Genomic DNA, 25,930 nt, shown 5'->3' on the forward strand with positions numbered 1-25,930 from the left:
AGAAGACTGTCATTTGCAGACAGCCTCCTACCTGTGCCTGCCTGTCTTGTTCTAATAAGAGCTAGGCTGGGGGAGGAGTCAAATAGGACAAAACCAGAAAAAATTCAGACCCAAGCACAATGGCACACCCAGCTCTACCCAGGGTGCAGGGTAAGGGCTGCTCAGAAATGACATGGTGGAAAGGAGGCACCAGCATACCCTCTCAGTGTCTTCGCTTAGGCGATCCTAGGGTATCAGCTGGTTGGGCGGCTAGCTGTTACCAGAGGCCAGCATGACCACTCAGGTCCACCTCATCCCTGGGGAGGGGATGGGGGAGGACAGAGGCTCACAAAAGACAGCTAAGCACCTCTCATAGTCTGGGGCTGGTCTCCCCCCCCACTTGCCACAGGGTGTCTGAGTCACAGGTTCCTCCTCCCCTGCCGTGAGAGGGAGTGAGAGTCTGGTTTGCCCTAAAACCTCAGTGTGGTTTTTACTTTTCATTTTCCAAGAGGATTCTAAAGGGATGACCACATCCTCAATGTCTGAGCTGGGGACAGAGGCCACACCCCAGGCCTAGCATGTCCACTGCTCCCCAGGAGAACACCTTTCCCATCTCCTGTGTGCACACGCTTCCCCATGACTGGCTGGCAACCCTGTGGTGACAGAATGTGTTGGATGGAGGGCCATGTCAGGGCAGTACCCATGGGTTGTGAGAGATGGCTCTCAGAACTTCCCTTTTTGCATAAAACTACCCGCCCCAGTTAGTGCCCCAAATGCTACCAAGCTCCCGTTCTCTGACCTACAATTAAAATTAGTTTCCTGTGGAACTTTCAACATGAAAGCTCAGTTCTGAGCTCTTCTTAACTGTGATTGGCTCAGTTTGTTCCTGAGCCCAGGTAGCCATCACCTGCAAACCTGGACAGGTCTGGCCATTATCCTAAGTGGTCCAGCCTCCGCAGAGCCCAGAAGCAGGAATATGGTGGAGGCTGTGTACCAGGTTAGGTCCCCTGAAGGTTTTTCTGTCACTGTGAGCTCTAGAGGCCCAGCCCCTGATGTTCAGCAGCCTCGGGCTCTCTCTGTGAGCTCCTTCCCAGGAACTCCGAGAGCTCACACACATGCTGCTGAGGAGGAACCCTCGCTGCGTCAGGCACCAACCACACAGGGATCCATTGGTAGATCAGTGGGACCAGGTCTTGAGACACGCGGTTCCCTTCTCAGGAGCGAGGAAGGGATCTGTGTTCAACAAGTACAACCTACGGGTGGTGATGGGCATACTTGACTAACCCGGGGCTGCTGGGACTGAGGTAGCCAAGTACATTCGGCTCTCCCTGCAGTGGTAGCTGTTGTTAGGCTCCAGGCTCTGTCAGGCTCACAGGCCCCAAGCTGGGCCTCTGTGCCTGCCACAGGACATCCTCCACACAGGTGTCCACACTAGCCTGCATTTGACTTTCTGAACCCTGGGTTCACTATGATCTGACCCTGCTTGGTTCTGGCCAAGTCAGAGGGGGCACAGAGTGGAGAAACCTCAGATGCACAAAAGGGAATCTCAAGGAAGCAGGCAACACCTCTCCAGGCTGGAGTGACCAGATGAACTGAGTCACGGCCTCGGTTTCTATGCTGTGCCCTTAAGGCACACGCAGGGTCCCCAGCGGTGGTGCTGCACACCTCTGATCTGCTGGGGAGGCCGAGGCAGGGGAATCTCTGTTAGAGGCCAGTCTAGTTTGTAGAGTGAGTCCCAGGACAGTCAGGGCTACACAGAGAAACCCTGTTTCAAAAAACAAAAAACAACCAACCAACCATAATCATGCCACCCCAGAGCATGGGGTCAATCCCCATTTCTAATAGTTCTCACCTTCCTGGTTAACCCAAGTAGTAGTTCCAGGAGCCCTAAAAGACCAAGTAACAGAACGTGGGCACCTCTGCTAATGTCACTCAGAGGTCTAGTAGACAGAACATTCCAAGGGCCAGCAAAGACCTCCGAGTCCCTGCCTGAGCCCTACTATCTTCTCGGCTACTGAAACCACCCATGCAGCTTGGGAGGCTTAAAATATAGGAATCATAAAAGGCAAAGGCTCTCTCTAGTAACCAACACCTTGCCAGAGTCTTTGGATCTACAATAAACTGTGTTGAGGCCAGCCTGGAGCTGTGGGGCCTCATCAGAGAGTGAGACACTGTGGCAGCCTCGCAGAGGGAGGAGTGGGTTCAGTTCAGCCCACATGCTCAAGCATTTCCTTCAAGGGGAGGATGCTGCCATGCTGAAGGGCCTCAGGCCCCTGCTCAGCTGCCAGTAGCCACAGTCTGCATGAATCAAATGGAATCCCTGGCCTAGTTTGTGAAGGCATTGGGAGCCTGTAGGACCCGCCCTACACCAGGGATAAGAGTTGGTGAGGCATCCCAGCAAGGCTGATAGGCTACTCCAATATGGTGGCCAGCATCCCTTCACTTAGCTGAGAGGAACCAGGTCAGCCGGACACAAACTCTCTCTAACCCTCGAAGGTGTGAGGTGAGAGACTTCAAGAACATCACTGCCTATGAGCTTGAGCATCAGAAATAACATCCCTGGTGCTCTCTTGCTACTCTCACCAGCCTACACACAGCTGTTTGGGAGAACCCAAGTTCAAGACCTGCCTGGGTTGCAGAGTGATTTAAGGTCAGCCTGGGCAACAGGCAACACCACCACCAGCAGCAGCAACAATAACGACCTTCCTTCCCTCCCTCTCTCCCTCTTTCCTTCTCTCCCTCTCTCCCTTCATCTATAGCTATACATGTATGACAGATAGATATGCTCAGAGGTAGCACACATAAGACCCTAGGTCAATCCACACACTCCACACTCAGCCTGCCAACAACAGCAACAGTTATGTAAATCCAAACTGACACAACTGAGTAGGTTCAGGCTATCCACTGAGGAACAAGCCTCACAGTGTTCAAGACCAGCGGAAGGAAGGCGGGAAGAGGGCTTCTCTGAGGAACACACAACACAGATCCCTAACATTTTGCTTGCTAAGAGTCAAGCGCTGTTTCTCAGAGAGACAATGAAGAGGTCTGGAGAGGCAGAGAAGAGCTCCAAGAACAGAGTGGCACACATATGCCAGCAGTGGGGCCCTTCTTGTCCACGCGCAAAGCCAGGACAGATGGCTCAATGTCATCAATAGGGAAGACGAGGTTCAGAGAGGACCTGGAGGCTGTACACAGGAGGGGATGGGCCAGCTTAGTGCCATCTGTGGCCACAAGAGAGGCAAAGAGCTATTTCTTGAGCAAAGAGACAGTCAAGTAAGAAGAGCCCTGGGATTGGGGCTGGGGCAGAGCTACGCAACCGTGCTGTGGGACAGGCCACAGGGAGCCTTGGATAAGGCTGGCTGACCCTCAAACAGAAGTTTGGCCTGGGAAAGAAAGACATCCTCAAGAGACAAAGCCAGGAGGCACACACAGCTGGGGCACTATCACGGCGCCTGCTTGTGCCGTCTCGTCTCCCTCTCCATGTAGCACCTACTCTGAGCGAGCGCCTGAAGCCCAGGGCCATGCTTTCCTATTGTCAGTCAACTGAGGTTGGGCAGGTCACATTGGCTACAGCGTCGCCATCCTTCCCCGGTGCGGTAGCATCTGCTCTACTGGAGGGGTGTAAGCGCTCTCGTCCTGTGGGCTGAGCGACGTACTCTGTCATGGGAGCCTGAGGGGCAGGCATCTGAGTGCGGGACTTCTCGTGGTTTGCTCTGTGAGATGCCTCCATGCCATCAGGATGACCTGTCATGGCGGCTTCATTCTGCTGCCAAACACTCTGTGCTTAGTGCCTCACAGGCAGCGTGTGTGAAATGGAGTGACAGACTCACGCTCAACGTGGACAGACTTTGAGAGCGTGCTCGGTGCAAGAAGACACACACAAACCCCCAGTGTGACTCAGCCACAGCTGATGTCTAGAACATGAAGATCTATAGAGACAGAAAGCAGGTAGGTGTTCCTGGGAAGGGAGAGTGGGTGACAGGGGTGGGGAGTCGGGGCAGACGGGGGTGAGCACGGCTGTATATGAGGTTCTTCTTAGGTCGGTAAGCTGCTGCAGACTGTGGGATGGTGTACAATTCTACAGCCATACGGTGCCCACTGTGTAAGTGTGTCCTGTAGTACAGAACGTCTAAATACGGCTCTCACTAGGGGAGAACTAGAGGAGCCGGCTCCCACCGTTGGCCTACCTAACTGGTGCCCAGAAGGTTTCCTTTAGGTTATGTACTTGCATATGGAACTCCCTCCTGCCTGGCCTATGTCTGCACTGAGGAAACTGCCCCCCTACCAGGCAGCAGGGTTATGCCTGCTGGCCAGGTCTTCTTAGAGCAGAACGACCAAAGTTAGCAACAGCTGACCCTGCCAGCTGTGCACTTGTGCCTCGGTCCTGCAGCTCACCTGAGGAACCTGTTCAAGAACAACTCAAGGTGGCTCAGAGCTGCCTCTTGTGACAGCCTCAGCCTGTGTGTGTCCTTGCAGGCAGCCACACAGATGGCTATTACAAAGGATTAAAGAGGCTGGGAGAAAGCTTAGTTGTTACAGGGTTTGCCTTGCAAGTCTGAAGACCAGAGTTCCTGCCCCAGAACCCACACGTAAACAACAAAAACAAGGGGCTGGAGAGAGATGGCTCAGCGGTTAAGAGCACTGATTGCTTTTCCAGAGGTTCTGAGTTCAATTCCCAGCAACCACATGGTGGCTCACAACCATCTGTGATGGAATCCGATGCCCTCTTCTGGTGTGTCTGAGGACAGTGACAGTGCACTCAGATGCATAAAATAAATAAATCTTTAAAAACAAAACAAAACAGTAACAACACAAAAATCCTGGGTGTGGTGGTCACATTGGTAATCCCAGGCCCGGGGAGGGAAAGACAGGCTTCCTGAGGCTCACTGGCCAGTCAGCCTAACCTACTGGGCAAAGATCCAAGTCAGCCAGACTCTCAGAAAAAAGGAATGACACCTGCAAACACATGTGGTTGTGCCTGCACATGTATGTACCTCCACATACACAAACGTGCATAGACATGATCAGAACTAAGACCCTAGACTCAGGAATGTGCTTGAGGTGGGGAAGTCATGCTGTTGGCACCTAGCAGAGGTTGTGTGTGTTAGACAGCAGTGGCTAGGGTGGCAGGGATCTAGACTTTCCTGCTATCCCAACAACTTCACATGAAGAGTGCTGTCCAGGCCTGTTCTCTCCTTTAGGGCAACTGGGTTCATGGCAGGACCCCCTATAGGCCTATGCCATGTGCTTAGAAACGACTCACCTAGGCCACCGTGAAGCTGCTGACTGGCTTAGTGACATCATGATCAAAGAAGTACAGTGTGGTGTTCTCCTCCTCAGCCCTTCCCACTCTCCTGAGTCCAAGTGGGAAGCCAGGGCCCACAGGCACAAGAGGAACATTGCAATCACATGGCTTGGGCAAGAACTCAATGGGTGCTACCTGATGCTACAGGTAAGAGTGGGGACCCCAGCCCTGGAGCCACACTTCGTCTTCTCTGGGCCCTGTAGCTGAATTTTCTGGTGCCTCCTCTATAGATCCTGGGCATCCTGTTATATCCCTTTGTATCTGTGTCCCTAGGGCTGCAAGAGTAGGTGAGAGGTTTCTAGACCTACTGAGCATAAGGACACTGCCTGGTTCTGAGGTAAGTGTCAGTCTGGCCACACAATCCTACCGTGGATGCAGCACCTGTGGTGCTTGGAAGCCTCCAGAGCCATCTGCCATAGATGACTGTGGCCAGCCAGCCTGGGGTCACAGGCTGGTTACAATAGCAGTCTGGGGTCTGGCTCTGGGCAGGAATCCAGAGGGACAGGGGAGGACTTAGCCTGGGCCTCTTGTCAGTAGCCAAGCCCCATTGCAGCATCTTTGCCGAGTGAGCTAACCACCCCTCTACTCAAGGACATAGCGGCTCACTCCAGAAATCCAGCCCAGCCCTGCCACACCTGGAAGCTCTCCCCGTCCCTTGACAGACACATGGTAAGCACAGGGGAAGGGGAGGGCACGAGGTCACAGTTGGACATCAAGCTCCTGTGGGCAGGCAGGAGTAGTCCTACCTGCAGCTCCTTGTCTGAGTACTTCTGCGGGTTCTTACTCCCTTGGCTCTTCTTACGGAGCTTCTTCAGCTCAGCCTGACACTTGTCCAGGGCGTCCCCTTTGCTCCTCTGTTCTGTTTGGTATTTCTTCAGCGCAGCCTGGAGATCCATGATACAACCACAGAGGCCCATGAGCCTCACAGGCAGCTTGGCGCTCCCTCCTCAGCTCTCCCCGCTCCCCAGCCACAGCAGGTTCCAGCTGGCCAAAGTGAGGCAGGGGGGCCACAGCTGCAGACCTCCATGTCTTCCTCTGACAGATCCCCAATCTCCAAGACCAAAATTAGACTTGGGAAGCGGCCTGGCCTCATCCCTTCCCCTTAGTAGTAGGCACGAAGCCATAAACTCATGTGGCGAATCCTACAGTAGCCTTGGCTAACAGGCAAGGACAGTAAGGCATGGACAGGCGGCTCATGTGGGTTTTACAGAAGAGGCCAAGTCATCAGCTATATGACAAGTGGCTGAGAGGCAGGGAGCTGCACACGGAACAGCAGATGCAATGGGTTTTTCTCTAGGCCACTAGCATGGGGGCCTAGAGGGAAAAAGAACCCTTCAGGCCTATGAGACTGATGTACAGGCAGAGGCAGGGCCGGGCTTGGCAATGGTGGCCCAGCAGGCATGACACAGGGTGTACTTACACTCAGATACCTGGAGTCCAGCTCTACTTTCTGCTCCAGCTGTGTGAGCAGCTCATTGTGAAAGGCCTTCAGCTGGACACAGGGAGGAAACAGACGGTTAGGCAGCTCTGAGGCATGGTGCAAGCAATGGGAGCAGAGCCAGCATGGACATTGGTGCCATGTAAGGAGAACCTTTCAGGGCCATGCAGGCCCCATGAAGCCAGGAGGCTCCTAAGGGTGAGCACTGGACAAAGTGTTAAATAATCAAGCCTTTCAAAGTCTTGACATCCTATTTCCCATCATCCTCCCTGTGCTGGATCATTCAGGCAAGGGCTAAAGGAACTAGGCCTGAATCCGGGTGAATAGATCTGACTTTGCCACCCACCAGAATTGGGACCTGGCTAGGGCTGTCATCGAGGTACCGGGGAATCTTCCATGGAGCCCACTCTGACTAACCCATCACGGGTCCCTATGGTCAAGAGAGCATTCGACCCTGATTCCCTTTTCTCTTTGCAGGGCCTGAGACCCCAAGTCATCTTCCTGGCAGGTCACTGTGACTTGTGTGACCTGCACGGCTATGGAAGTCCCGAATGGGCACACAGCTGAAGCATACAGCCAGTCTTCTTCAACTGACGCCTGACTGCCCTGCTCACCTATGTCTGCTCCTTGAAACCAAGGATGAGGTTCCAGAGGCCAAACTCACCATCTCTTCCAGCTGGTTCTGGATCTGCCGGTGGACTTCGGCCATCTGGAAGAGGACGTCCCCTATAGGAAAGAGGGGTTAGATATTTCCAATCACCATGCCTACACCAGGGCTAAAACACCGGTGTCATAGTCAGGGTTTCTGTTCCTGCACAAACATCAGGACCAAGAAGCAAGTTGGGGAGGAAAGGGTTTATTCAGCTCACACTTCCACATTGCTGTTCATCACCAAAGGAAGTCAGGACTGGAACTCAAGCAGGTCAGGAAGCAGGAGCCGATGCAGAGGCCATGGAGGGATGTTATTTACTGGCTTGCTTCCCCTGGCTTGCTCAGCCTGCTCTCTTATAGAACCCAGGACCACCAGCCCAAGGATGACACCACCCACAACGGGCTGGGTCCTCCCCACTTGATCACTAATTGAAAAAATGCCTTACAGCTGGGTCTCATGGAGGCATTTCCTCAAGGGAGGCTCCTTTCTCTGTGATAACTCCAGCTTGTGTCAAGTTGACACACAAAACCAGCCAGTACAACTGGACACCACAGAAGTTCTGTGACTCTAGACAGAGGGGCTTTTGGGAGGCGAAGGAGGAACAGAAAAGTCTAAATGATGAGTGATTTGAGTCTGAGTTAGAGCCTGGCATCCTGTGGGAGCTACATGTCCACACTGAAGCACATGCTCAGGACAGAGACAGGTGACGGAGGAGACATGTGACGGGAGAGCCTTACTGATGGGTGGGTTTTTACCTTGGCACAGCTCTGAGAACAAACAGGCACCTACACAGACCTCACACTCATTCAGACACCAGCAAGTCAATGATGTCCCGAGCCCTACTCCAGAGCAGAAACACCTCCCGGTGCGGGACACAGGAAACTACTGTCTCTGACCCAAGGCCCCATTGCCAGTTTCCATAGGAAAAGAAGTGACAGGCTGAATGGCATTCTGGGTCTGGCTGCTCAGCTGGCTCCGGCCTCTGGAGGAAAAGGTGGTCTCAGAACCACTTGCTCTGAAAGAGTGTGCCCTTTTTTCCCAGTGGTGTCCCAGTGACGGGAGTCAGCAGAGCTGGTGGGCCCAGAACAGCCAACAGAAGGACTGTTTGCTTAGCAGGAGGCCGAGGTTCAGGGGCCACAGAGCACCGGACATGGGCATGGCTCTGGCTCCATAAACATTTTTCTCGCACAGCAATACTTCAGGGGCCCTGCTGTGCCCTGGCCTACCTGTGAGGAGAAGCTAAGACAACAGAGGCTGAGCCGCTCAGCAGTCAATGCCATCCGTGGCTTTTTCAGTCTGGGTCCCACCTAGCTCAGACCCGTTTGCCTCTGGCACACGCTCCAGGCTGGACTAATGTCTGGGTTTGCCCAATGTTGGACCGAGCTGAGCCCCCAGCAACATCACTAAGCTGCCACACACCCACCTCCTGCTTGTGGCAAGTATACAACAGACAGGGGCGTAAGGAAGGGCCTCCAGGACCAAGGGCCAGGCACACTTTCTTTTTGGTCCAACAGTGACTAAGTCAGTAGATCCCAGCATCTACCTCCCACCTCTCGCCTAGAGGTGAGGCCCGGAGGGTCTTGGTTGGCTGCCGTGCTGTGTTCTTGACCCACCACGTATCCTCTGTTGTCAACTGGGCATGAGACCCTAGTTCCTCTTTTTTTCTAGGGCCTGAGACCTGGAGTGACACCCTGGGTCTCATGCTCGTTGTCCACAGGGCACATGTGGGTCAGGTACGTAAGGCACCTAGGACCAATAAGCCTGCTGCCCTCTCTCTCTGCCACAGGCCCACCTCATCTGTGAGATAAACTCCCTCATTTTCCTGTATGTAGAGAACAGGAGTCTCACTCTACTTACTTGATTGGCCACTATCTGTTAGCTCCTTTTGAGGAGCCCAGACACTGGCTAGGTACTATGGGCATAGACAGAGGGGAGCCTATGCCTGTGCCTGGAAGCCGGAGTAGATGCTGCTAAGCTGCACCCCGAGTCCTTTCAGATGCAGGACTTTTCTCCCAAGGAGGCTTTCTGGCACCCACCATCACCAGCTAGAAACCAAAAGAAATCCTGACAACAGAAGTCCATGTCCTAGCTAGAGGGTTCTTTCCTCTAGGACCTCAGCTTCCCTCTGGGAGTTCATCTGGGACCCATGGGGATCAGATTCTTGGGAACCCTCTTAGTCCCAAGAGTTGTTTTAATATCATTGATCATAGGGACACTGAACACTGTACAGACTTCCTACACTAGCGAGCACGGCTTACAAGGCTATGCCAGCCAACTGGCCCCAGTCAGTTAGCAGGGTAGTCAGGGGCCAGATCTAGGACTTACCCTACAGCCCCACCCTGCTTGCCCACCACCTCCCTGCAGGTCATCCTCTGTGGTCAGAAGGCAAACTAACAGTTGCCTGTGACTTTGTACAGACTATCTAATTTACCTGGATACTCGTGCCTGCGGCTGTCAGGGCTAAATATCTCAGCACAGCTATCTGCCTACCACCCTGTCCCAAGTGTCTATGACCACAGGCCTAACACCACACCCTTGTAATGAAAAGGTACAATGGTACACCCAGAAACTGAACTCCCAGAGGTGACAGGGCTGCCATAACTGTATGTGGCCAATAGGAAGCTGTGACCACCAAGTCAGTGACAACCTACACACAGAGGGACAGGGCAAGTAGCCTCTGGTTTGCCAGGTCCCTCTGTAAAGGATGGAAGTCCCATTCCTAGCATATTCTAAACCTGGACTCTGATGTGCTTGAAGGGACTGGGGCAGCATTTAATGTGAAGGAGCCTGTCCCTTATCCCTTCTGAGAAGCAGAGACAAGTGGGTGAGGCCAGTGGAAATGGGCAAGGCCACAGGTACAGTCCCCATGAGGAAAGGCCTTGGTTTCCACTGGCACACATGCACAGCCATGCTGACTTTCATCAGGCCATCAGGGAAGTGTCCTACATGCTCAGAACAGAGCTCACAGGAAACCCAAAGCCACAAATCAGAGTTTTCTACACTCAGACCAGAAGCCACCAGCATGCAAGCCAAGAAGGACAGCCATGCGAGTGGCAGGTCCCAGAGTCCTCTGTGCTTTTCTGCATCTGTAAGTCCTGGAAGAATGAAAACCCACTGCCCCACGACAAGGAAGAAGCACCGAGGGAACCTCTCTGGGCTTTGCTTGACCACACTCCCATGACTCAGAGGGTCCTGGGCCCACCTTCTGGCTCTCCATACCCCACAGACACCTGGGAATGGACTACAGCTTTACCCAGCTGGAAAGCAGGCGACCCCAATGGGCTCAGAGCCTGGCCAGGACAGGGGAACCCACTTGAGTCCTTAACATCAGCGACTCTACTCTCTCAGCTTTGGATTACATCCACCCTTCCTGAGGACAATGCCCACACAACCAACTCCTCAGAAGGGCTATGGGGTCTAGGAAGGGAGGAATGGGGCAGCAGCGACCAGACAAACTAAGCACTTAGTTAGAAGTCTCCCTATAGATCGGTACTCTCTGACCATATTCTTTAGGCCCAGAGTTACAAGTCAGTGTCAAGACTGAACAGAAAACATTCCCCTACCCACAAAAGCAGCACATGCTAATTCAAGAAGGGTAGAATCAAGCAGTGATGCCCAAGGGTGTGCGAAGTTTCACACAGATTTTCATCCTGGTGGTGGGTGTCAGACCCCACAGGACAGCGGCTACCATTCCATCTGGGCTGTGTCAACCCTCAGACATAGAGCACAGTGTCTGGATCAGCTAGAACCTTCAGCTCAGAGCCCCAGCTGCATAGCCTGTTTCCAGACCTAGTGGGTATACACGGGGAAGGGGGGAACACTGAGGCAAAGACACAGAACAGGGGTGTGTGTGTGTGTGTGTGTGTGTGTGTGTGTGTGTGTGTGTGTGTACACCTGCACGCGTGTGTGTACACCTGCACGCGTGTGCGCACGTTGAATTCTGGGCTAGCTGCAAGCTGGTGCTGTGTAAGACCAGCCCACGTGGTGAGGTTTTAAACTGCACTTTACAAGCAGCTGCAGGAAGACACGTGCAGTGGGGCTTCAGCGTGCACAGCGCCAGCACTAAGCCCCTGCAGTGCCACGACCACAGCATGGAAGGGAAGACTGGCACACCTATCCACACTGAGCACCCCCACTGCAGAGGAGGGAACCTCTGACCGGGGCACTGCCTTCTGCCAGAAGCTACAATAAGTTCTGTTCCTTGGCCAGCAGGTGCACAGACGCAGGGGCTGGGCTCTCACAGTGGACTCCATGACCTCACACCTTCTCCTTCTCTTGGAAGCTCCTCCTGGGTGTACTGAGCTGCGAGGAAAAGCTTCATTTTTTTTTTAAAAGATATTTACTTATTTATTTTTGGTTTGAGACAGGGTTTTTCTGTGTAAAAGCCCTACCTGTTCTGAAACTCACTTTGTAGAGGCTGGCTTTGAACTCAGAGCTCCGCCAGCCTCGCCCTCCCAAGTAAAGGGAGCAAAGGACTGAGCCACCATTGCCTGGCTTAAGATTTTTATTTTTATTTCGTGTTTCTGCACCTGAGTGTAGGTGCTCTTGGAGGCCAGAAGAGGTCGTCGGATCCCCCTGAGGAGAGTTACAGGCAGCTGACACTGGGGCAAGGAAGGAACCAAACTTGGGTCTTCTGGAACAACAGTATGCACACTTAACCACTGACCATCTCTCTAGCCCCAGGAAGAGGCTTTTTAACCAGCCTCAGCCAGGGCAGAATCCACCCATCCCCTGGGGACCTAGAGCTCTTAGGCCACAGCCCAGGTGGGCCCTAAACTTGAAAAACCGGATCAGATTGGGAAAGAAGGCCCAGCGTGCCAGAGCAAACAGTGAATGAGGGAGGGTAAATCTTTACAGACAGCTGCCACCTCACGAACCTCTCCAGGGAGTGGAGTATATCAGCAGGGGTGACTGGCAGTAGGTGGCCCATCCCAGGGAGCAGGCATGAGAGATCCCGGAGGAACGGAAGTCCCAGGCACACCAGAGCAGTGAGTCAGCCTTAGCCCATCAAAGTGAAAAAGCGGTAACTTAGGAGGGTGAGGATGGGATATTTGGAACTTAGGAAGTAAGGGAGAGACCCTCCCCCACAAAGTACACGTAGGTCCCAGAGACAATATGTGACATTTGGGACAAAAGTATAAAAACACAGGCGGCCATAGCAGGAGACCACGCCCCCTTCAACTTCTACCAACTTACAGTGAGTCAAGTCGCTGAAAGGTCAGCCACCAGTGAGTCACACTGCATGTTATCCTAACGTCTCAGTTTTAAAGATTTCTGGTGCTATAGGTAACCTGGCTTTGCATCTGGAGGGTTAGTGTTCAATTCAGTCCGTGTGGAAATGTCCCCCTTCTTGGGGGGAAAAAACACATGGGTTGGGATACATTTACAATGCCCATCCGTGTTACAACAGAGGTTAGAGCACCCCCCCCTTCCTCCTTTTTTGTTTTTGTTTTTGTTTTGTTTCTCTGAGATAGGATCTCATGTATTTCAGGCTGGCCTCAGGGTCAAACTCACTACATAGCTTTTGAGAGCCTTGAATTCCTGATCCTCCTGCTTCTGCCTCCTGAGTACTGGGATCACAGGTGTGTACCACCACATCCAGCAGACTCCCTTTCCACGGACAGGTAATACTCCATGTGTGGAGAGACCATGTACCTGGGCTGTTTGCCTGTTTTCTCTCGCTGGCAAGTCTATTCCTTCACTGACATCTTTGGTTATTCTGGTGTATACTGCAGACCAGCTGAGATATCTAGCTTTGTAAACTGATCAACTATTGGGTTCTTGAACCTTCCATTGGTAGACAGCCATTTTTGGACTAAGTGGACCACAGCCCCCAAATCAATTCTGGGTTTATTTGGCTTACACTTCTGTATCATCGAAGGGAGTCTAAACCTGAGTTCATTATCAAGTCAGGGCAGAAACTAAAACAGGCAGGAACCTGGAGGCAGGAGTTGATGTAGAGGCTATGGAGGGGAGCTGCTTTCTGACTTGTTCTTCATGGCTTGGTCAGCCTGCTTTCTTATAGAACCCTGGGCCATCGGCCCAGGGATGGCACCACTCACAACAAGTTGGGCCCTCACCAATCCCTAGTTTTAAAAACCTCCACAGGCTTGCCTACAGCATGATCTTATAGAGGCATTTTCTCAGTTGAGTTCCTTCCTCTCAGATGACTATAACTTGTGCCACGATCACATAAAACTATCCAGCACAACTGTTTGTAGGTTCATGACGGCCTTAATTAAGGAATACCTGAACACGATCAGCCTTCCTGCTGTACAGTTTTTTTTTAACATTGTGTGTGTGTGTGTGTGTGTGTGTGTGTGTGTGTGTGTGTTGGCTGAGTGTATCTATATCTGTGTGTCACATGTGTGTCTGGTGCAGGGGAGGCCAGAACTGGCTGTTGAATCTACGAGAGCTGGGGTTGTGGATTGTCGTGAGTGGCCATGTGGGTGCTGAGAATCAAACACAGGTCCCTCCCCTGGAGGAGCAGCAAGTGCTCTAAACCACTTAGATACTCCCATGTGGCAAGTGCCCCAGTAGTGGCATAGAAAATGCACATAAACTGTTAGTTTTCAGAACCTCTGGAAAGGAGAGTTGAGAGCAGCCCACACAGAGGCAGATCTCAGTGTCTCCATCTAAACTCTTACAACCATCCCAGCGACATGAGAGGGCCTGTGTGGATGTTCAGAAAAGCCATGGAGGCTGGGAACGGGACAACAGGAAGGATGGGAGGGAAGTACAACCATGGAGAAGGGGAAGGGCATGGGTTCTGGGGATGCCTGTGGCCTACAGTGGCAGAGGCCTCAGGCAGCAGCAGTGGGCCCCACCTTACTGCTCCTCCCAGTCTTAAACCCAGCCTAGGTGCAGACCTCACCTTCCACTTGAACTTGGCAAGCACCAGGAAGTCTCCTGGGACACGGAGTGCTGGCAGTGGGGACTCAACTGTGCCACTGGCTACAGCTGTGGGTGAATCCTGGGCAGGCTGGTTCTACAGCCACTCCCAGGGGCTGCCAGAAACAGTGTTGGGTCAACGTGGTGGGAGGTTGCCTGGAGATCAAAAGTGGGATGCCATGGCTCTGTTGCTTCTTTGTGTCTGAGGGAAGACAGGGCATGCACTCTTCCCACCCCACCCTCTAGCCTATGGGAAAGTTGCAAACACAGTCGGTTTTCATATTTAATATACCAAAGTAGACCTGGTCTCCAGGTTCTCCCAGCATCCTCAGCCCCTGCCTGTAACAGGGCATGGCCAGCTTGTCCCACGCTCTGTGCTGAGCTGAACTTTCAAACCCAGAGGCTGGGCTTCCTCTCACCTTCTGATCCCTCACTATATAGTCCAGATATTTTGTATTTTGGTCCCCCCCCTCTGTGTGTGTGTGTGTGTGTGTGTGTGTGTGTGTGTGTGTGTGTGTGTGTGCGCTTTCTCTTTCTCTTCTCCTTCCCCTCTGTTTCCTGCTCTGTGATGACTTCACTGACCCCCTCCTGTGTGGTTGGTGAACTTGGCAGAGAGCTGCCCCCAATAAAACCTTCCTTTATACTTTAATTTGGCCTGAATTGGCTCATTTCACCGGTGGAGATAACTTGGTGCAGTGACAGCGTTAGCCTCACCACAGTTCTGAGTGCTCATGCTGGTCTACCTGCTCAGCTCTCTTCTGATACGTTGTGTGTGAACATCCTTTTTCTGAGCCAGCTGCTGACTGATACGATGACACTGCTTCTAGCCCACATTTCTCTTCCCCCCCCAGGAGCAGGAACTTCTTGCCACGCTGTGACAACGCTACCCTGATGCTCAGTAAGGTTGCCACCGGTCTACACCCACAGAGCACAGAAATAGCCATTTCGTGGCCCAGTGCCTCCCTGAGACTCACACCGCTCTTGTTGGGCAACCTTCAGTTTTCTTCCTTGGCAAACCAGCCCTCCATCGACTTGACCGCTGTGCCAAGCAAGCGTGTGGGCTGTGGGGAACAGTTCAGCTTCCAGCACACCAGGGCCTTACCTCTCTGTAATCGAGGAGCGGCCCCCTAACTTGTATTTTTCATAACAGCCGTACCTTAAAATACGCAGTCTTGGGCCGGTTAAACTGCTCAGCAGGTAAAGGTGCTGCCACCAGGCCTGACCAACTCCTGGACCATATGGTACATCACCACCGTAAGTACAAGTGTAAATAAAATGTGATAAAATAATCAAAACACCCAGTCTTTACTTTACAGACACTCAGCGTTCCCATAACGCGCAAATGGAAAGTTGCTGACGGGAAGAGAGAACCTGGGAGGCTGTGGTGGTGGCAGGAAACGGGTGTAGCCGGGGCCCAGGCTCAATGCACTGGGCAGCCACCTACAGATCAGTCAGGGAAAGACCAGACTCCACCCAAGGCCCCGTCAGGCCCCAGATGAAGGGCTCCTGATCCTACATGGAGAGGGAATGACATTTTCATAGGTCTAGCTTAAAGAGGAAACGTTTAGCCAATGAGAAGGCTCTGTGGGTAAAAGCAGTTGCTACTAAACCTGATGACCTAAGTTTAATCCCCAGGACCCACAGAGTAGAAGAAAATTAACTCCTGAGAGCGGTCTTCAGACCTCCACACAAAGGCTGTGGAACACGTGTGTGAAAGCAAAATACACATTCAAGATAAACAAAAGTAAAAAGCAAACTTCTACTAGCACGGCCCAGTCCTACAAAGAGATCCCGGAATGGCGGGGAGGCAGCTGAGCGGCTGCACATCACTGAGCTGCTGGACTACAGCACCCCCAGCCCCACACACTCTGTGGCTGCATCCAACTCTCTGCAGCATGACATTCGGGACTCACTTGTGTCAGGGCCACCAATTAGGCAGGCCTGTCAGACACCTGCGTCTAGAAGGCAAACAGGTGATCTAAGTTCAAAACCTGCTCTGCTCAAGAAACTGGAAGAAGGGGTTGGGGATTTAGCTCAGTGGTAGAGCGCTTGCCTAGGAAGCGCAAGGCCCTGGGTTCGGTCCTCAGCTCCAAAAAAAAGAAACTGGAAGAAGGTGGCATCAGGAGTTTCCACCCAGGGCTTATAGGCAGCGTTAAAGAGTGAGCCAGGGGGTTGGGGATTTAGCTCAGCGGTCAAGCGCTTGCCTAGCAAGCGCAAGGCCCTGGGTTGGTCCCCAGCTCGAAAAAAAAAAAAAAAAAAAAAAAAAAAAAGTGAGCTAGGTATGGAAGAGACATCTGACACCACACAAGGGGATGGTCCAACATGGTCCTTTAGAGGCTGCTGTCTCCCAAGCTGACTACCTCCCCTAGCAATAGAGACCTTGGTCCATTGCCTATCTGCTGGCTGAAATTGTCCCCATGCAGAAACCGGTGCCCTGAGTAATAGACCTTAACTCCAGGGTCTGTAAGAAAGGGTTACTGGCCCTGACAGACAGCATTAGAATTAGTCATTAGGACTAGGTCTCTCAACTCTGGGAAGGGTCTGGTGAGGCAACTGCTCAGGGATAAATGTTGCTTGTCTCCAAAAATGCGATATACTATAGCTTAGCATTTCCCACTGAGGGCTGTTCCCTGACAACCCCCACCCCCTCTGAGCAGCAAGGGTGAGTGAAGCAGGAAAAAAAATAAGTAAAGAGAAAAGAGCCCCAGGGTCTCTGAGTACCCTCCTCCCAGAGACAGAGGGAGTACTACCCTCTGACATTCTTACACCAGGGGCCAGGATGGGCGTGGTGGCAAACCTATGGGGTCTCAGACAGACCCCACGTCATGCCATGCAGCCAAAGATCAGTGCGTCGTCTTGTGTCCTAGGTCTCAATGGGTTCCCTGGGCGTTCTATACCTCACGGAGAAGCCATGTGGCAGGAATAAGGATCCAGGAGAACTAAGGGATTCTGCTCCTGGACCCTCCAAAGTAAAAACCACCAGATGTGCCAATCAGTCAAACCCTTGCAGGTTCAGGAAACTGGATCCAGTGGCCACAGGACCCCATGCAAACCCCAACCTTAACCAGCATGGGAAGATCATCCCAGAAAGAGACATTGATAATATAGTTGTAATGGAGTGTGTACTCTGCTGGAAGAGGGGCAGGCCTCCCTCAGGCCATGGAAGTGGCTGAAATGGGCGATATGCAAAGTCTTAAAGGATGGCAGCAGACAGGGGACAGGTTCTCTGTAGTCAGCAGCCCGGGTGGCGTTTTGCAGGGGGGAGAGGAGGCACCTGCATCCTTCTGGTGATTTGCTATAACCTCCTAGAGGTCAGTTTGTCCCCAGAACACGGTAGGGAACCTGGCAGTAGGACCCCTGTGCTATGCAGTGTCATCAATGGGTACCGGGGCACAGCCGTGCTTGACTGCTGAGCACCCCAGTCATTCTGGGAGGAGTCAGAACTGTCATCCTCTCTGCAGTGGCAGAGGACTCCATGCCAAGGGATCAGCTGCTCAGACTTGGCTATAGGCACACATTACCTTCCAGAGCCTTCTGAAGCAAATATCCATGATGCTCAATTATTCTGGTGGCTTCTAGAGCGGAAAGGCACCTCTGAGAGCTAATTAGCATACGCCTGAACAAGGCCCGAATATAGAGCTCTCATTAGGTGAAGACAGACAGCTGAGGGGCTGCCAGGGCACCGTGCTGTTAAAACCACCGGGAGGCAAGAGGGGCAGACAGGAGGTGAGACAGTCAAACCCTCCCTCAGCACCCCGCCTCCAAACCGGACAGTTACCAATCCTGCCTTCTCTCGGCTACTCTCTACACACTGGCTCCTCAGAAGCTCCTCTCCCACCTATGGGAAAGCCAGAGTGGAATGCGGCCAAGGGGTGACCAAGAGAAAATCAATGGCTGTGTTGCCATGGTGATAGCAGTAGACAGCAGAGCTTCTAGTCTTGTTGTTCTGAAACAGAACAAGTCCAAAGAGCCACCTCAATGTTCATGTTGTGTCAACAATTGGACCATGGATACTAGGGACTTTGAGAAAAGTAGGGGAGAGGTAGGGCCAAGTTCAGGCTTGCATCCAATGTCACCATTGTCCTGAGTTACTGGCCACTATTTCCATTTTGCCTGCTCAGGTCCCTGCACCAGCGTCATTCAGAGGACTGCTCCATCTGAAGATTTTCAAGCACCCTAGTTAGTCGTGGACCACGTGTCTTTGAGGTATGGTGCAGAGTAGCTCTAAGCTCTGTGGCAGCCGCTGCACAGGTCCCACTGTGGCAAAGAGACTAAGATGCTGGGACAAGACCTAATGTCCTCCCATGTGGGTGAGCAGTCAGAGCCTAAGCACAGCTCCAGCAGCATTGTGAACAGGCTCTCAGGATCCCTTGTCCTAGGGATCGTCTCCGTGAGACCTGATAGCCCTCTGTCCTGTCTGACTTCTACCTGAAGTCTGTAAGGAAACTCAGGTCTGACCAGAGAAGGAAGTGGCCATGTCCCCACTCCCATTCACGGAGACTAAGCTCCTTTAGTAAAGCAAACTAGACCCTTTGTATGCAAGGACAAGCTCCTGCCCACAGTGGGCAGATAGAGTCTGCTATATTCTTTCTGGGTAAATTTACCCCTTAAACCAGCTGATCCAAGGGAACAAGTGGACCCCAAAGCCTGGTTAGCAGTGTTGCTTTGTCAGCTGTGCACAGCATCATCTCGGAGTCCTGAGCAAGCGCCCCAGCACTGGGAAACAAAGATGGACTCAATGGTATCCAGGAATACACTGGCCACTGGCCAGGTTTGGGATGGTATGAGGAAGTTCCTTCACAGGGTAGGAAGCCCAACAGGGACAGGCGTCTGGGCCATTAGCACTTTCACATGCTCGGCAGCACAAAGACCTCATAGCTTTTGTGTCCTGTGCAGAAAGAAGTACTACAGAGGTGGAAGACACCCGAAACTCAAGCTGAACCCCGCCCAAGTCCATCCTGGGATCCCAGATGCCCTGGGGATGTGACAAAAGTTCCAGCAGACGGACTGGGGGTGAAAGGTCAAACAGGCAGCTCAGAGCCTTCCTGAGGGCTGCTGTCCCACAGACCAGCGCCTGTCTGATGACTGGGCTCCAGTGCCTTTCATCTCTCCAGCATTCACTGTCCTCTGACACTTCAGAGACGCGTCTAGCATTCCTAGACATTGTGTGGATGTGGGACACTCCCTTCAGCTCGTAGTCTATCCAGGACACGGTGGAGTCCATTCTCCAGTGATGCACTACTGTCAAGAGACCCCAGGTCAGGGATGAAGTGCTTCCACTGTGTAACTTATACCAAGGACAATGTCACACAAGCCCACAGAGCTATTAAAAGGTTTCAGTTAATAGAAAGTTAGGACCTAGTACTGTTAGTTAAAATTAGTTTTTAGATTTGTTTTATACACGCGAGTGTTTTGTCTGCATGTGTGTATGCACCTCATGCAGGCCCACAGCTGGTTGTGAGCTGGTATGGATGCTGGGAGCTGACCCCAGGTTAACTGCTTGCCCACCTCTTCAGTCCTCTTTTAGTTTCTTGATACAGACTCTCATGTAGCCTAGGGCTAGACATCCATACTGTGTAGGCTTCCCCAGTGCTGGGATCACAGGTATGAGGCAAACCTGCTGCTTCCTCCTTCCCCTTTAGGACGGTTTTTGTTTGTTTGTTTGTTTTCTGTTTTGTTTTTTGAGACTACTTTAAACTAAGTCTCAGAAACAAGTGATTTCAGGGGTCCCTGGTTTGAGGCCACCTCACTTCCTTCCTGTACACATACGTGCCAAAATGCTCATGACCTAACCTCTGTGACAACTGCTCTTTAGGACACCGGGCTACATAGACTTCTTTCCTCTCAGACTGGACTCTTGACCAGTCTTGCTACTGGCCAAGAGCCCTATACTGTTTGCCACCTAGGGCTACTGGAAGACTCTTGGCCCTCTCAGTTCCTGCCCATGTTTCTGACTGCATACAGTAGCTCATCTCTCCTCATGGCAAAGGTCTGTTGGGAAGCCTGGGTTCCCATGCTCTCGGCTGCTGTGGTCTGAATGCAGGTACCTGGTGTGTGTGCCCACACTCCTGACAACCATTGCCTTGGGGAAGGAAGCCCAGGGATGGAAAGAGATCTGCCCACAGAAGCTGCTGGCCACACTTGGAGTGCCCCACGCCAACTGCTGACTAAAATGTGAGCAGCTGGTGTTGCAACGAGGAACAGTGGATGTGGTAAATAGACTTTGGCTTGGGGCACATGACCGACCACAGATCTGTGAGGCTCCTGGGGGCTCCCAGAGCTATCCTGGCTTCAGAGAGGTCCGGCTTATGACTTGGTTTTTATGCTCAGTGGTATCCCTTGTGGGCCTTTGGGATGCTGAAAGGGAGCATGGTTTGAAAGAGCCAATGAACACCTCTGTAGGATACAACCTGGCGCTCAGGAGGAGCCAAGCTTCCCAAAGCAGGAGCAGAGCCAGCAGAGATGACCCATTGTCCTCACAGGCCCGTTAAGCTCTAAGCCTAATGTACTCCAATAGGTAATTGTGCTGCTCCTTCACTGCCAAGAAACGGCTGGGACCCACCAGTTGAAAGGAGACCCCAGGTCACCAGCCCGGTCTCTGTTATCCTTATTGATATTCCCACCACAGAGCAGACCTGGAGCTGAACATGGACACCTGCTGCGCCTTCTCGGGCTGTCACTCCGCTGCGGCTCAGGTTTTAGCAAATCTAATTCAGACTGCTATTAATCTCCAGACAGAGCCTCAGTGAGGCCGGCAGAACTCTCAGCAGGTGGCCAGGGCTGCCACACAAGAGACCTGGCCACCTGAGCCCACCCGGCTGGCAGCCCTAGAGCCCCAGCTGAGTCTAACCTGGTAACTGCCCAGCGACTTCCATGGCATACTTTTAGAGTAAACATGGGACCATGGGACCCTGGTCGGAGTCCAAGGGGCCTCTGAGTTCCTCACATTATACTGTGGAGATGGGAGGGAGAACTAGGGGAGCTTGGTGCCTTTAGCCAGGAAGGGGAGCCCCACCATGCCTGGCATTGCTGGGCCCTCTATTTCCTTGTTGTCCCTATCCTGGGCAAGCAGCTAGTCCAGTCGGGCTCCTCATCAATGTACAATGGTCACAGCTTCCTGTGAGTGGACCTCATTAAGGTCTTCAAACAGTGCCTACCAGCATTTGGCAGTTTCTAAGATGGATCCTGAGCTGTTAGGGTCTGACAGCTGGAGACACAGCCAAACGGTTGCTGTCGTGTTCCCAAAAGAAAGGCTGGGATCACAGTGTCGTCTCTGAAATGGAAGGTGGACGTACTCAAACTCCCTGACCAGGTGTGGATGGGCCCTGCCTGACCTAAGAGGAGAAAGACATGGCTAGATCATCTCACAGCCTCACAAAAAATACTGGAGTCCAACCAGCTGGCACCTTCAAAACTACCCAAGCCAATAGGCACCACTGGGGCAGCTTGAAGGCCTCTGGGGTTAGAAGTCTACAGCCCCCTCTGTCCCAGAGACCTGCATGCCTGGGGCCACCCAGTGCGGCCGGCTGAGTGAGCCTGATACTGGATGGAGAGCAACTGATGCTGTAGCTCCAGGCCAGTCTTAGACCACTTGAGAAACTCCTCACTTCAGGCAGGACACGGCCGGGTCACACCTTGCTTGGAGACTCAGTGACTGAAGCCAGGCTGACTTTGAGGCAGGGTTGCTGTTGCCTGTCTGTGAGCATCCCTACTTGCAAGCTGTGACCAGCACAGAGCATCTGCTCATTCCCCTTGGAGCCTTGTGAGGCTTAGCAGACAGCAGAGCTCCAGCTGAGGCCTGGGGCTCTCGGCAAGTACACACAAGTCCCTGTGATTACAAACAAGTGTGCTGCAGGCCCTGGCAGGTACAAAGCAGCCCTTTAAAGGAAAGAGTACTGAAGAAGCCTCCAGAGACAGGCAAGGGTTGAAAAGAACAGTCAGTTCAGTGGACAGCCCTGACCACAGCCTTGTGCAAACACGGAAATCATCCATGCTGAGGCCTTGGGACACAGACTGCATCAATGGATCCTGACCACATGAAAGGAATGAGAGTCCTTCTCAGGCAGGGTGCTCCTCTGTTCACTGTAGTGGCTGTTAAATTTCGGATTTCACACCTTCCAAAGTCCACAAGATGACCAAGGACAGGCCAAGGGCAGCTAACTGACCCTTGTTGAGTCTCGTATGGAACACCTTGCCCACCTGCTCAGATGTGCACACCCTACATGAACACCTGAACTCTGCTCTCCTCCTCCCTGTCTCGGATTCAGCCCAGTGCTATGCACACAGCCACCTTGGACTGAAGAGCTGCAGGTGGTTGTCCAACAGGTTGGTATACAGCCCTCGGAGGGAGTACAGGATGGACAGTCCCGTTGCTTACAAGTGTGACAACTACCTCCATGGTGGGCACCCTCAGGCCCAGCAACAAGGTATGCCATGGCTTATGCCCTCCTCTGTGTCCTCCATGCCAGCCCCACAGCTGCCAGCCAGCAGTTACGGAGCAGAGACATAGATGCTCACATCTCTGTGTGCATCAAATCCCAGTCTTCAGTCAAAGGCGAGAGAGTAAGAGCCTCTGTGGGGCTCACTGAATGCACACAGCAGAGCTCCCATCTCTGAGCTCCACCTGCTCTCAGCAGCAGGACACCATCCAGGGTTCCTCGACCACAGGAACAGCGCATGTCTCCACAAATTCATGAATGGCCTGGAGCTCCTGCCTGGCTGGAGACCCACATCACTCTAGTCAGCCCCAGTGACAAATACCCCGAGAGTGGAAGCAGCTCCCAAACACACACTGGAAACAGGGCTTACCTGCCCAGTCGCAGCTGCTGCCAGTTGTTTCTGGCACTGAGGAATACTCTGACAGAGACAGAGGCAAGGGATCCAGAGATGGAAGGCAACCACAGACAAACAAGTGGGTGGCTACCGGCTAGGGCACCAGACGGCTGTGTGAAGATGTAGAGCTCAGAGCTGCCCTCTGTCCCTGACTAAGCAGCCTGCTATATCAAAGGAAAGCTCTGACAGGCTGTAGACTTTCTCACGGCAGGGGAAAAAAAAACACCCCAAGTGGAGATGAGAGAATGATCTCTGTGTGAGCCTGCAGGCCTGAGGCCCTTCTCCGGCTGTGAGGATGGGATCTACAGTACAGAGAGACTAGAGATCAAAGGCTGGCACTGCCCAGGCCATTCACTGACTCCAAAAGAAAGAGAAGGAACAAAGCCGTGGCTCTAGGGAAAAAGAGAAGGAACAAAGACTGGCTCTAGGGGATCGTTTGAAGCAAAGGTGACTTTCTGGGCATTCACTGTCCAGCACCAGGGAGGTACTCTCTGCAGAGACTGGGATGGGGTGCTGGTGGCTGCTGCTTGTCACTCTCGTAACTCATGAGAAGGGAGCACGGGGTCCTACACAACCCTAACAACTCTGTCTGCCCAGTGAGCAGAGCAGGGGCTATGGGCAGCTTTTCTCGGCATCACCCTATGTGGAAAAGCAGAGGCAGAGGTAGGGCAGGAAAAGAAGGGAGCGAGGGAGGAATTGACCAGGTTAGGTCTCCTGTATGCTTGACAGCTGACCTCTGCCCTGTGCAGCCAGGGCCCCAAACCAGAAAGGCCAGGAAAGAGACCCATAGTAAAAGGGTGGGTTTATAGGCCCTACTCTGCTGGGGGTTAAGATCTGACCATTTCAGACAGGTGTGATGCAGCATGCCTACATCCCAGCTACTTCACAGGTTGAACAGGGAAGATGGAGCTCTTTTTTTTTTTTTCTTTTTTTCGAAGCTGGGGATCGAACCCAGGGCCTTGCACTTGCTAGGAAAGCACTCTACCACTGAGCTAAGTCCCCAACCCCAAAGATGGAGCTCTTATGACCAGGAGTCCAAGACCAGCCTAGACAATACAGCATAACGTTGTCTCAAAAAAGAAAGAGCGACCCCTGGAAACAAGTGATTAGGAAGCAACAGAGGTTGATCTGGGTAGTGTCTACCTTGGGGCAGACCTGAGGTTTCTTCGCCTTGGGAGGGGCTACATTCCCTCGGGGCTTTGAGGGTTCTCAGTGGGAACCTTACAAATCTAGACCAGCTTATCTTGGCCATGCTGACCAAGTGGTCAGAAATGAGCGAAGTTACAGGAGGAGGAGAAGACCAAATAGTATTAAAATAGACTACAAATAAGGCTAATTGGGACAGAGAAGGTCACCTCCTGATGATGTGGTCTGGCTTACCAGACACAACATGTAACATGTAACAGCATAACATGTATGCACTTGATAGCACAAATATCTAAGAGACACGGTCAGGAAGAGCTGCCACGCTGGGTACTAGGAAGCAAGCAAGCCCTGTTTCCCAGTGGATGCTCCGAAGGCCGTGGAGTCTTGGAGCATTTATCTTCTAAAGAGGCTCAGCTCATGTCCCCTGTGAACCAGCTTGCTCACAACAGCGAGACCCACTGGGAATACCTCAAGTATGACCAAGAGAAGACCAGAGAGCAGATGGTTAATTATGTGTTTATGGAATATTCTACAGCAGCGAAAACAAATGTGCCCACTGCTGGCGACCGTTACAGATGGCTCCAGGACAGAAGAACAGCAGGCTGCACACATCAACCGTCCTGTAGCTGACACTTGTGGCACACGGGCTATTCCAAGGCCCTGGCTATCCAGAGCTCTGCTTCTTAGGCTCACCGCCCTGCTCCGGATCATGAACATTTCTGCACAATATCGCCTGCTCCTCTCTTGCTCCCTGCCAAGTAGCTCGCTGGTCCTCTTCACCTAGGATGCCTGACCATGCAGATCACAGACAGACCAGCCCCACCACTGAGGCTTTCGCACCCAGAATGCTTTTAATAGCTTACAAGGTGTGAAGACCAAGAACACAGAATAACATGAATATGGTACTAACCTCAGCGGTACCACTGGGTGTTAAAGGTGACAGATGATGCTTTCAAACACTAACAAACAAAGATCCTTCCTGAATTCACCAGCCAAGCCAGCCTGAGACAGGAAAACATCAAAACCATTTCCTAGTTCCCTGCTTGGAACCTTAAAGGAGAAACAGGATTCCCCCAGAGAGTAACACAGGAACAAGGCAGACAGGCGGCCCAGAGACCAGGGGCTCCACCTGGGAGGAAGCCAGGTGACCAGGACACTGGAGGGACGGTGGGTACTAGGAGGGGGAAGAAGAAACAAATGGGTAGATGAACCCAGAGAACGAACAAAAGCGATCCCAAGAGCAGTCAGCGGTTTGGGGTCAAATCAATTAACATCAAACGATAATTAGAAGGGCTGTAATGTATTCCAAAGAAAAGTTGTTATAATAAGAATCGTGACCAGAATCATAATAAAAATCAATAAGCTACCAAACTAAAGTCAACAATTAAATTCAAAATTAAAATTGAATTGTTCTTTCTCCTAAAAGCACCACTAGGCCAAGCTTGTCAGTGCATTCCTGTAATGCCAGCTCTTGAGAGGTGCAGGTGGTACAAGACATCTTCCATACACAGTAGGGCATACATAAGAAGTACATCCATACACGGTAGGGCAGACATAGGAAGTACATCCATACACAGTAAGGCAGACATAGGAAGTACATCCATACACGGTAGGGCAGACATGGGAAGTACAACCATACACGGTAGGGCAGACATAGGAAGTACATCCATACACGGTAGGGCAGACA

At 52.3% G+C, this 25,930-nt stretch overlaps 1 protein-coding gene across 5 annotated transcripts in view; it reads right to left on the minus strand.

Moving 5' to 3' along the window:
- The window catches only part of Baiap2 (BAR/IMD domain containing adaptor protein 2), a 65,686-nt gene that overhangs the window by 19,087 nt on the left and 20,669 nt on the right, over positions 1-25,930 (minus strand). For all 5 annotated transcript variants that reach the window (XM_032913481.1, XM_032913478.1, XM_032913480.1 and 2 more), the window contains exons 4-6: positions 7,387-7,448; positions 6,705-6,776; positions 6,031-6,168 (exon numbers count right to left, since the gene is read on the minus strand). In XM_032913481.1, the coding sequence (XP_032769372.1) occupies positions 6,031-6,168; positions 6,705-6,776; positions 7,387-7,448 (272 nt within the window). The remainder of the gene's footprint in view (positions 1-6,030; positions 6,169-6,704; positions 6,777-7,386; positions 7,449-25,930) is intronic.

The sequence above is a fragment of the Rattus rattus genome, chromosome 9, assembly GCF_011064425.1.
Source record: "Rattus rattus isolate New Zealand chromosome 9, Rrattus_CSIRO_v1, whole genome shotgun sequence".
NCBI lineage: Eukaryota > Metazoa > Chordata > Mammalia > Rodentia > Muridae > Rattus > Rattus rattus.